The 13119-nt window shown below is 30.7% G+C and overlaps 1 protein-coding gene across 2 annotated transcripts in view; it reads left to right on the top strand.

Moving 5' to 3' along the window:
• Positions 1-13119, top strand: part of Syn2 (Syntrophin-like 2) — a 115378-nt gene that overhangs the window by 61502 nt on the left and 40757 nt on the right. For both annotated transcript variants that reach the window (XM_035362205.2, XM_085811819.1), the window contains exon 11: positions 4736-4852. In XM_035362205.2, coding sequence (XP_035218096.1) covers positions 4736-4852 — 117 coding nt within the window. The remainder of the gene's footprint in view (positions 1-4735; positions 4853-13119) is intronic.

Below are 13119 nucleotides of genomic sequence, written 5' to 3'. Positions count from 1 at the left end.
GATATAGATAGACTCTTTAAAGTTGCTACTCTTGATCTCACCTGAATTAGTTAACAGGTTATTCAGTCTGCTTTCTGTACTTGAAGGAAAATGCAAGATGTATATGACTTTTTTTAAGGCGTCACAAAAAAAAAAAAAAAAAATGCACAGTTAAATTTCAAGTCATTCACTTCTTCTAATTCTGTTAGCAGAGAATATTCAAGGAATATTCACTGCTTTTAATTCTAACTTATTTTTCTAGTTCTGAAACCTTTTAACTATATTCTCAAGTACCTTATCATCCCATGATGCTTCTCTTTTCCAACACTCCTGAAGAAACAATTTCAGTATGTATGTTACTGGACCCAATCAAGTCAAAATACGGTGTGCTACTAATAGGATTCTTTGCTTAGTAACTGGCTGATCTCCATATCTCATACCGTACAAGTCACATGGCAGAGTATCATTTTTGGTATTCTAATTGAGATCTGACACTGACACATCAAAATCTTTTACAACAGGTGAGCCATTCTTCGAGTGTTCATTCATTTCTGGACTATGATTGCCTTTCCATCCACATAAGTCAAGTCTAGCTGCATTTAATATCTTCGTAGACTCTGTTCTAAAATGTCCTACTTCTCTAACTGATGATACACTACTATGCACACTTCACAGTCTTTGGTAGGCTAAATCTCTGTTATTAGATAAAGGTGAATTACACTCCAACCAGGATAAACAAACATGATACCTTCCAGTATCATCTCTACTTACTGTATCTTTAAAACGTTTCAATGCAAGTTCCTGAATTTTTTTAGTACTTTTATCACTTACGGCTTTGATCCATAATGTATCTAAATTCCAGAAAACTGATATTTTTGCATTATTTATATGAAACGATAACAGTAACATTGAACTGTTTTTCTTATTTATCAATATTTGTTACTACATTTTTAAATAACTGTTTGTAAGGACTCTGTTTGCACCAGATTCATTAACTATATCCTTACATTTTTGTTTGTGCTTAAAAAAACACACTAACCCCTTCGAGCCGGGTAGCAAAAACGCGCGCTTATCGCGGAGGCCGGCAGTGTCTTCCGCGAGCGTTTCTCCAGGGCCGGGGGCGTTTTTGCTACTAAGCCTAAATCCATGAAATCTCCAAAGTATCAACGCATTGCTTAATAATGCTCTATAGAGTATTTAAATGGCTTATGCTTTATAAATATTTTTATATATGTACTTTAATTATCTTATTTCTTGTTTAATGCATATTTTACACATTTTATTTTAATTACTCACCATTTTATGACTTTTAACATTATACTCTGAAAACTAAATATATTATTTAAAATTCTCTTTTCGTATGGAAAATTTTAAAACGGGGATCTACACACAGTCCTACGTTACATTCCTTGAACTCGTAATAACTCATTTGCCGTTTTGGAGGATTTTTCCGGGAATGTGAACAAACGAAGCATCGTCGTCTCATTTTCTTATCAGTCTCTTCTGAACAAAGTTTTGGAAAATGTCTTTCAGTTAATCTTTCAGAATCAGTATCAGAATATCAGAATTTCAGAATCAATATCTGAAATATTTTGCATCATTTCTGCTATTTCATGCTCTGTTAAACATTTTCGAGGCTTCGACATTGAAACGGTAAAAGCAGAAAGAATTCACGTCTAACAAGATCTAATTATTTTCTAAAAACTGAACTGTAAACCGAAATACTCAACGCTTTAGCGCATATAAAACTTCTACTTACAATAAACAACTACCACGTGCGAATAAAGTGCAATTTAAAGAGACGTCATAAATCACGCCATTCGGAAACATTTAGTTCCCCGTTTGTTTATATAATCAAAAACACGTGTATGTGAGTCATGCTTCTCTCATTTCGAGTAGAAGGTCTAATGTACATGTATCTGAAACCATATGGACATACAGTGCCATCTTGTGGCAGAAATTATAGTTTAAAAAACGTTCCAAGGTACTGGCACAAATATGTGACAGTCGGTAGAAAACGCAACAATGCTCTGGCACACCTGCGTGTCGGCCGGTAGATAAGTGTGTTCGTTGATGGCACGTATACGTGACAGTCGGCATGAAGGGGCTAATGATGAATGTTTTCCTGAACAATGAACATGAGTTACCAGAAATATGAAACATTTCTTAAAAACATTCTTGACCTTTTCATCAAAATTGCTTTCCTTTCATCCAGAGAAATATTATGTGCATAATCACAATCTTTACTGAAATGGTCTGAAAATCTTTACTGAAATCTTACAATCTTTACTGAAATGGTCACAAAATGCACAATTAGGTTTCATTCCATGAGTCCTGGCATTTTTTCAGAACACTGGAAGTAAGATCTGGTTACCGTCATGAGATATAACTGTCAGCCGAACGAATCATCATTGTAATTCACTCGCATGAATTCAAAACTTTGGAAATGTTTTTCATTAATTCATTAACATCAGAATAAACAAATTCATTTACACTCTTATTAATTTCAATTAAAATATCCTGTGGAGTGGTCTTTAAAATAATAGTGCATAAAGCAGTAGAATTATTTTCTTAGATAAATCAAGACTTTCCAAACTTCTCAATTCAGTCGATACTTTGTGATAAATTTTCTGAAAGCATGAATGTCAGATGAACATATAAATAGTTTTACATGCAAAATATTACTCATATGGGTATGGATCAGCAACTCAAGATTTGCAAACCTTTCTTTCAATAATTCAATAGAAGAATTATTATGTAGAAGCCAATATAGAAAATCTTTCAGCAATATTTAAAGCTGAACCTTCCAAGTATATCTTCAGAAACCAATCGGTAATATCATTGTAGAATTTAGGAATACTCATTTTTGGTAATTTAATATGCATAAGTTCTAGTTTCAATTCATATTTGGTATAACAATAGTGTTATCATTTTCACTATGTGTATTACAATACTTTTTTAAATTTAACTCATGAATTCTTTTAATGGTGTGAAAATTTCTGACAATTACTATATCAGTATATTCTTCAGCTACTGTCATTTCAATTTCCAACTCATCTAAATCTGATAGAACTCTAACTCATTATGAACAGCTTGGAGTGAATCAAATTTACTTGCCAAAATTATAATGAGTTCCTCTAAATTATTTGACGTTACTTCTTACCTTTCACCAATTAATTTTCCAACTTATTCAGTATTTTTGTAACAGACGCATGCAGTATGCCCTATTTTTTCTTTAATTTATCTGATTTCTCAGTAGACATATTTTCTTATGTTCTAATTATTCAGAGTTCAACAATAATTTACTGCCAATCCCGGAATGGGATGCCTGTTAAATAAAAATTAAACCTTTAGAAATTTGGTAGCAGTCGACAATAAAGTATCTCAATTAAATTTTGAGACTTTATTTACATATTTACACATAAAAGTATAATGGGAACAAAATAAAATGAGCATTAGTTGCTGAGTGAACTCTCACTTTCAAATGCTTTTATTAAAAAAAAAAAAAAAAAAAAAAAAAGATATATATATATGTATAATATAAACCAGAGCATAAAGTTCTACTACATGGTTACAGTTAATTTATATGAAGCGCTATTTCATCCCTAAATCTATTCTTTACGGTAATCAATAATAATATCTCGGTATGTGTTCTAAGTTATTCTTCATGGTGTAAAACGAAAATTAAAGTAAGTGCCTTTTAAAGGCACTGTAAAACAAAACAGTGCCTTTTCTTGAAACACACTTTGGATGTAAATTAGGTTTTATATTGAGGAAAAAAAAAACAAATGGCTTTTAAAACTGCATTCTTCAAAAACAAATCACATTAAAATTTTGCCACTGAGAACTATAATTTCTCAAAATTTGCCATGATACGAGTGTAAAGTTTCCATTTCACTTCTGGATAACTCATGATTCAGTTGAATTATGGGTTCAGTTTTAAGATAATTTTTTTCTAATTTGTAACACTATTTAGTTATAAATTTTGACTTTTCCTTGCTTTGCAGCCAATTATTTTATTAAAGGACTTCAAATTTTATTTATATTTTCTCATGTAGTCTATAACATGGTTTCCAAAAATTAAGCATATGATGATAAAATAAATAAAAAGGCAAGTGTAAAACTTTGATTAACATCTAATTGCATATAAAGGTAGTAAAGACATTTATGATTATAAGAAAACAAGCATTATATTCAGATGAAAACAATATTTAATTTTAATAATTTATATGATGATGTCACATACAAGCCATAAATTGATGTTTAGAGCTAAAAACAAATAAACAAAACTGACACCATGGACTTTCACTCATGTTTTACTATGGTTACCCATATTTTCAGTTAAATGATCTGACATCACAAATGCTAGCAACTGCACAGAAGTATTTATTTTGAGATGGACTGTCCTTATATGTCTCGCCAAATTCACCAAAGCTGTCAATTGTTTGAAGAATGCCATATATTGCACTTAAAATTTTTAGCAATTCCTCTAAACATTTTAGCCCAAATATGTGTAACAAAATTCGTTTTCTTACAGAAAGAATTGTTTTATTTGTATTATGTAAATAATTTAATTCTCTGAATTTTCTGTACTGAGCTTTTGAATTAAAAAATTTTCTTCTGGATTTTAATCGTGCTTTCATTTTCTGAAACACCAGCTTTCATTCATCCATTATTTTTAATTGATTCTCTTATCAGATAATGATTGATTAACATTTTTTCCCCATTGACTTTTGCTTTTCTTCCTTCTTTCCAGATTTTATACATGGGATGGATCAGTGAAGGCTCTCCAGCTCCACAGCCATGGTATAAATGGCAGTCTCGTTTCCTAGCTCTGAAAGGAGCAGAATTGTTTATATTTGAATCACCTCCTGTAAGCAAAAACTAGTAGATGTTTATCATAATTCAGAAATTTTGAGATTCATTTTCAGACTGGATATGCATTATTATTATTATTATAAGTATTGAAAACATTATATAAATAATAAAATAGTTTTTTTAACGATCTGGGTTTCCTCCTTTCCCCGAAAAAATTGTGAAATATCCTTATTTCATGTTTTTAGAAAATTTAAATTGATATAAATTTGAAAAATGTCATTTGTAATAAAGGAATTTCTTGTCAATTGTCGTTTATAATACAGTCAAAAGTCTTTAATCCGGATGTCCATAATCTGGAATGATCTATAATCCGGACTTCAAAGCTACAGACTTTCAGCGCATAATGCGTCAATGCATAATGCGTTGATGCATGTGCATAATAATTTTACGCATGCGCATAATACGTTTATGCATGAGCGTTTAATGTATAACGGACAGTATAAGCTAAGCTAAAATTATCTAATTATCTATTTCAGTTAATGTTGCAGATTGCGTTGTACCTTAATCTTCGAATTGGATCCGGCTTATTATTTTTTGCAGACTGGTAGAGCAATTTTATAAAAGTAAGCTTGAACTTTCGATTATGTCAAAAAGAATTTTCGATTCTGGAGCTGCCAAAGGATCTACAAAGTGAAAGCATGTTTCGATGTCCATCAAACAAAAAGTGGAATTGCTGCAAATAATGGATGAAGGCATATCCTTTGTTTCTCTAACCATTCCAAAATCTGTTTATTAATTTCACGCAGCTCTGTGGGGGGGGGGGACGTCGCGGCGCGCAATGAACTGGAAGTTGATCTGTCAGCGATATCCTTATCTTCAGGGCAGATGTTTTTATTTTATTCGGCTTATAATTCCTTACTAAATGAAGTATTTCATCTCGATGTACTCCGTCTTTGATATGATTTAAATCAATTTCCTCGTCATTATAAATATCACGAATACACATCAAATAGTTTTCTGGTTGCAATTTTCTAATTTCGGCTATGCGTAATGTATGCTTTATGCATGCGCGCGTTGAAAGAAATGTGTAATAAAGTAAACAAATAAATATTAAGCTTTTTTTTTTTTTTTTTTTGTAAAGTTTGGTACCCTTTAGATCACAATTGCTCTTTATTTTATATATTACGGTTTCATATTTTTAATTGTATAATTTCTGCATGCCATCTTACCAGATTTAAACTGATGATCTATAATCCGGAAAAACCGATAATCCAGAATCGCCGAAGTCCCGACGAGTCTGGATTAAAGACTTTTGACTGTAATATATTTTAAGTAGTTTCTTATTATATCAAAGTCACAAAATAGAGTTTAATAATCAGATGCTGATATATAATTTAGTATAGTACAAAGTCCGAGATCCGTATGTCCAATATGCGGAATAATCTAAATTCCGGATCTCAAAGCCACCACCAACTTAAAAAAAAACTTTTTTATTCATTTTGTGTGTGTGGTTTACGCATGTGCATTTGATTAGCCTCCCTCCACAAAATAAAACGTGGTGAGTCCCGATTCTTAATTTCACTTTGTAACTAAATAAAATACCTCATTACTGAAGAAACAATCATTTTAGCATAAATTTGTATGATGATTAATTTGGCTCTGTACCTGCGTATCTGCTTGGCGTACAACATTTCAAACCAAAATTACATGCAAATATCAGAAATTGAATAGCAAAGAGTATGGTAACCTTTTATGTTGCCATTACGCTTGACGATGATAACAAATTTAAGTTAAATGCACTAAGAATTGTTGCCAGGAAAAATTTAACAAAAATATCTTTCCATATGCTAAATATAGATTTTGTTAATGATACTCATAGGCCAAAAGAATACATTTAGTGCTATTTGAATTAAGAATAACTGATTTTTTATTCACATAACCCAGAACCAGTGGCAGAGCTCTTATGGCCGCATCAAACAGCAGAATTTAGAGAAGACAATGGGAGGCGCTTAGGTCTCGCAGACAAAGAATATGTATTATACACTGTGCAAACAAAAGGGGGGACAGTTCTATATCTCCCGTTCTACTGGGCCAATTGACGAAATTCAAATTGCATTTTTCATGTGTCGAAAGCACGACTTAGGATATATATTAGATTTATATATAGCAGCACTGTCCAACTTATCATAGCCCGCGGGCCATATTTTCTTCACCAAATATTTCGGGGGTCAAGAAGGTTGATAAATGAAAAGTCAGTTTATGTTAATTAAAAAAATATTTTATTTATACTAAAAAGAAAATTTTAAAATATTCGTAATATATTAATGAGAACATTGTGGCCGTAAATGTTTAGCAACAATATCTTTTATGTCCACATCAATATTTGTTGTGGCAAGTCTAATTATATCTTCAAGAGTGGAATCTTTCACACCGTTTCTAAATTTTGATTATATATATTTCATATCGGAGTATGCATGCTCGCAGATATATGTACTTCCGAACATTGATACAATTTGAAGTCCAAAATCTCTTAAATTTGGATAGTTCTCTTTATCTAAAAATTTGAATATTTCTATTCCAGTTACTCCAGAGATGTAAAAAATGGGTCAGTCTGCAGGTTGCATAATTCTGTTTGATATTTAAGATCTGATATTTAAGATCATCGGAGTTGATATCAATATTAATTTGATCACAAAATAAATCAATAGATGGTTTAAGATCATCAAATTGAGAAAATCTTTCATCGAAATCTGTAATTAGCATATCCAGTTTTGATAGAGATATTTTAAAATTCGTTTCTATATTACATTCCTTCATTTCTTCATAGATCTCTTTGCAAGATTCGAAATGAAATAAATTATTTTACTCCAAATTAAACCTTTAACAATTTTAATTTGTTTCTAAATCCAGTAACATATTTATAAAGGCAACACACATTTTGATCTTGTTCTTGCAAGAATTTATTCAAAATATTTAAATAATTTGTAATGTTTGTTAGGAAAGCAAGTGAATAAATAAAATTTTTAACAACTAAATTTACTATATCGACGGCAGTTTCTGTGAGACAACGTTGAACTTCTTTTCGAAGTGTAAAGAATCTCCTCAAGCACTTTCCAGCACTTAACCACCGAATGTTATTATGTAAAAGCAGATCTCCATACTCAGTTTCCAATTCATCCAAAAATGTTTTAAATTTTCGGTGTGTAAGAGAACGATTTCCGCCGCGAATTAAATGAGCAATTTTGCAAACCTTGTCCATTACGTCTTTTAGTTGTAGGGATAAATCACATAATGCCTCCTGATGATAATACAGTGAGTGTAACATATGACATGTTATTCCTTCTTTTTTGCAAAAGTCCCGCGAGCCCTATATTTTTGCCCATCATAATTCTAGCACCAATTACAATAGCAGTGCACTTGTCAAATCCGCCATACTGCTGTACTGAACATTTTAATTGTTTGCAAATATCTTTACCTTTTGTTGTTCCGTGTAATGATTGTAATTTTAAAAGTTCTTCTGAATAATTATAGTTTTCATTTACCGCTCTTATAAAGATATGCGTTTGACTTGTATCAGAAATGTGCTTTCATCTAATGCTACCGAAAAATAGCAGCAACTGTTCATTAGGTTTTCTAATTTATTAGTGACATGCATGCTAATCTCGTTTACACGTCGGCTTACAGTCTGGTGAGAAAGCGATACTGTTTGAAATTTTCTTACCATTTCGTTGTCATTAAATGCTTGAGCCATTTTTATGGCACATTTTTTAATGAATTCTCCATCCTAAAATGGATTCTTTGCCTTTACTATTTCTAAACAAACTTCAAACAATGCAGCTACAGATGCTTCTTGAAAGTTTCTTGATTAAAATAAATCATTTGATGATCCAGCTGCTTTTTCATTTTTTTGACCAGTGGTATTTTCATGTCTCACGTGTACGAGTGATATTTTTTTTCATGCGTAGAAAGATAATGGTGCTTCAAGTTATATTTTTTATACACAGCTATGATTTATAAATATTCCAAACACTGTGGTTTACCATTCTTGTTCAGAATAAATAAATAATCAATTTCCTAGTGATCTTGAAATTCTCGATTTTCGAGGTCTATTTTTCTTTTATTAGTAGCACTCATATTCAATAATTATTTTAATTAATAAATAAATATGAAATTAAGTTAATAATATTATAACACAGTCACCCCTCAACAAATTCTAGACAAGAAAGCACTCAAACGATTGTGTTAATCATCCAAATAGTGCAGGGTAGCGTGCTCATCACATAAGCCAACCATAGATAAACAACAACCAACCACAAATATAATATGTGGCGCCAATGTTGAGCCAACCATCATCAGACGATAAACAGATTCCTGCTGTATTCAGCCAGGTTAAGTGAAGTTACGCAAACTAAATAGTACCTACTTTAAATTGAAATTAGATTTAAATTTTCACATAGTAAAATAATATTAATAATAATAATTTAGTAACATAAATTTATTCATAGTAAAATGTACTCGCCGGCTGACAGTTGGACAGCCCTGATATATAGCATTATGTTCTAACATAGGTATTTTGACAGTCTCATTTTCTTAAATAACATACTATTTTTTTCCATATTTAGATTCTATGACTCAAATTATGCCTAAATATTAAAGTTTGTAAAACTTAGTGCAAAATTTACGGAGAAATTAAAAAATTTAGCTTGGCAATTTTTTTCAGATTACACCAAGGATAATTCACTTGGCAAACTTCTTAATACATGACAACCAATTTTCCTTACCCTTCCATTGTACAGGAGCGGGAAAAAAGGCACATTGTTCCTACCTTTTTACATTGTGCATGAGCGGAGAAAAAAATTCACATCATTTCTACTTTCAAATAAGTTTAACAAAGTGTGTGAACCACATTAGATGTTTTTATCGCTTTCAACAAATATGCCAAATTTCGAAATGCGGCAATATATAAATTCATGCGTATCTTCGAAAATTTGGAATAAAAAGCACTAATTTTTTGCAGGTCTACTTAGAAGTACATCTACTTTAAGATGGTGGTAAAAATTTTATAGGTTATAGTTCAAAATTTTTTCCAAAAATTTATAAAAATTATTTAAAAATACAAATTAAAAAAATAAATCGTAAAAAATGGGTGAATTTCATTTGGAATGAACCTAAATTTCAAAATGTGAAAGATGGAACAAATAAGTGTAATAAAAAAAGAGATATTAATAAATACATACCAAACTGAATTTAACATTGAGGAGCTAAAATTTTGAGAGCTAATTTTTTAAAAACTAATCGTGCGAATTTTACAAAACTTAGCAGTTTGGCATAATTTGGGTCGTAGAATCAAAATATGTAAAAAAAAAATTGTCGTTTCAGGAAAAGTCTGATTTTCTTTCAAAATAACTATATTAGAACAATGCTATATATAAATCTAATACATATCCTATAACGCACTTTGGAGACATGGAAAATGCAATTTGAATTTCGTCAATCGGCCCAGTAAAATGCGAGATATAGAACTGTCCTCCCCCTTTTTTTTTACATTGTACATAGACGTTCTTTGCCGCAGGGACTGCATCAGGTGGTAAGATTTCTAGTGCCCACCCTCAATAAGCTTTAAGTATATGTGGGAATTTATTTATTCAGAACTCAGATAAGCCTTAAGCATGTGCAAGGAATAGGCACAAGTATAATAAATAACTAACAACAATTCAGGCTTAATTTTCTCACTGTGCAATAAGAAGCAAGATAAAATTTAGTGGAACAACTTGTCTTCAGTCACCAATCTCATGATACATAGCCAAATATGTATAGTGAACAATTGCTAAATTTTATGATGATAGCCGAGAATTTGAAGGTTTTTGGATATCGCAAACCAAAGGTTAAATTTTCTAATTAATGGATATAAAAAGAATTTTTTATTGTGATGACGAGGCTCCTCAATATTCAATCAGTTAACAGATGGTAAAGTCTGTGCTATGGTTCTAGATTCAGAAAATACCGCTGCGGATAGTGAAGAAAGTGACAGAGAGGTTACTGAAAATTAAAAAGTTTTGATTGACAAGTTAGTCGGAATCCTAGAAAAGGCAATTACATGACTTCTACATTAGAATTTTGTAACTTAACAAGAAATTATGGTCTATAGAATTAAAGAGAAAGTATTTTAGCACAAAAAGCGAAGCAACTTAAACAACTTGAAAGAAATGTTTTATAAAGTAGCCAAATATATAATAAGCTTTTTTTCTAAATTTTGATACCGTTTAGATCACAAATGCTTAATTATTTCATAAATTACGATTTCATATTTTTAATTTTATTATTTTTCCATGCCATCTTGCTAGATTTAAACTGATGATTTAATATCTGGAAAAATCCAAAATCTGGAATCTTGCATGTTCTGACGAGTCCAGATCTCGGACATTGTACTGTACAAGAAACACTATCTATGGATAGTTCTTGAAGTGGCAGACTTAGATACATTTACTTCTTCATTTTGTAAAATAATAAGTTATTTATTTTAATGATTTGCAGATTGTAATAAGGTTTTTTAGATTTGTGACAGCAATGAGACGTCAATACAGTATCCGCCATTTTTTAAAAATCACTTCCATTCCAAATGTATTTGTGTTTAATAAATGGCATTTTATGTATTGCAAATACTGATATCAATTTTGAACCTTTCAAGTAAAATAATAACTTACAATTAATTAATTGATTAATTCTAAAATAATAATTAAAAATTAGTGTTGAATTTAAACTATTCATGAAATTTTGAAATTAATTAAAAAAGTTTTATAAATATATTTTGATAATTACATTCTTGATGAAATTTTATTCTCTTACAAATAAATATTAATACATATTAGTAATAATAATAAATTTTATTATCTAATAAATAACTATCTGTGCTTGTTTCATATTGTTCAACAACAGTTTTCCAATTGCATTCTCAGTTTCATAAACTTCTGATAGCTTTTTTTGATCAGCAACTTTCAGTTTAACTAGATTTGGTTGATGATGTCATGTCATCACTTTTGCTGTCAGTTTCTGCATTTCTTTTAGCTTTTTCATAGTCAGTTTTTCCACCTTCTTTCAATAGTGTCATGAATTGACAAATATTCTAAAAGTAAATCCTCCTAACTTATATCACCAATATCTGAAACATTAACTATAGTTGGCAGTTCCTCTCAAGCTTCTTCTGTGTAAATGCTACATTTTCAAAAATAGTTTTTAAAGAATTTTAAGAAATTAATCCCCTGCATTGACTATAATATGCATGACTTCTAGCAGAGATAATGACTTATCCCATTTGAAGTGCTTGCATTTTCACAAAATTTATTTCCATTCATAATTTACTGAACATCTTTTCTGGAATAATATTTGAAACTTTTATAAGACCTTAAACTTAAATAAAATTCAGCCTTTAATTTTAAACTTAAAGGCTGAATGTTAAAAGTTGTATTTGCAGGAAGAGATACTAATATTTGTCAAGAAGAGATGTGTGTGCTGCACAGCTGTTTTTTCATTTTTGAGTTTGCTGTCCCATTTCGAAAAGAAAATCAGTAAAAATACTATTTGTATTCATGAGTTCTTGTTGCAAAACTTGAAAGAAGTCAAAAGCAAATTTTTGACTTCTTTCAAACTTAAATGAACTGCTGTTCAGGCAATGTTCTGTATGGACTGTCTGATTTCTATGAATTTTAAGTGGCTTGTATTCATTAACAATCCACGTAAAACATCTTTTATCCAGTTTATGAGTTACATGATAATCCTCTTCTTCCTTCTCACCATGCAATTTCTGATGAATAATCTTGGATTTCTCTTTCTCCTACTTGTGAACCCTATGCCAGTTGACATAAAATTCTCTCCTAGCATTTAGTGAATTAGAGGGAAAAAACCTCTAGAAGTAGACACATTTTTTACCTTTTAGCTGGAAACCATTCTAGAAAATTGATTTTAAAGTCTATTATCTTCTGTCTCTTTTGCACTTTTTTGAGACTGCATTTTTCATTAGTTCTTCAATATAGTTTTTCTTTGGCTGCAATTACCAAGAACATTAGAAACTTTCGACAATTTATCTTTTTCTTTCATGCTTATGTGTTTCACTTGGCATTTTGACAAGCATACAACAAATTTTAAAAAATGCTTTTTCCAATGATTTATTCAAAATTCAAATTTACATTTCTAACCTGCTGAAAGATTGCCCTTACTCTGTTTAGACAATCTGCCACTTCATCATTACAAGTACGATCAGTGCTTTCTTTGCTTCAGTCCGCAATCACCACTTCCTTTCTCTTCAAAGGCTCTTAATGTATAGTA

The sequence above is a fragment of the Stegodyphus dumicola genome, chromosome 2 (assembly GCF_044657685.1).
Source record: "Stegodyphus dumicola isolate Sdum_Otavi_A_Nest chromosome 2, ASM4465768v1".
Taxonomy (NCBI): domain Eukaryota; kingdom Metazoa; phylum Arthropoda; class Arachnida; order Araneae; family Eresidae; genus Stegodyphus; species Stegodyphus dumicola.
Note: the sequence above shows the minus strand (reverse complement) of the source record. Positions and strands in the feature narration are given on the sequence as shown.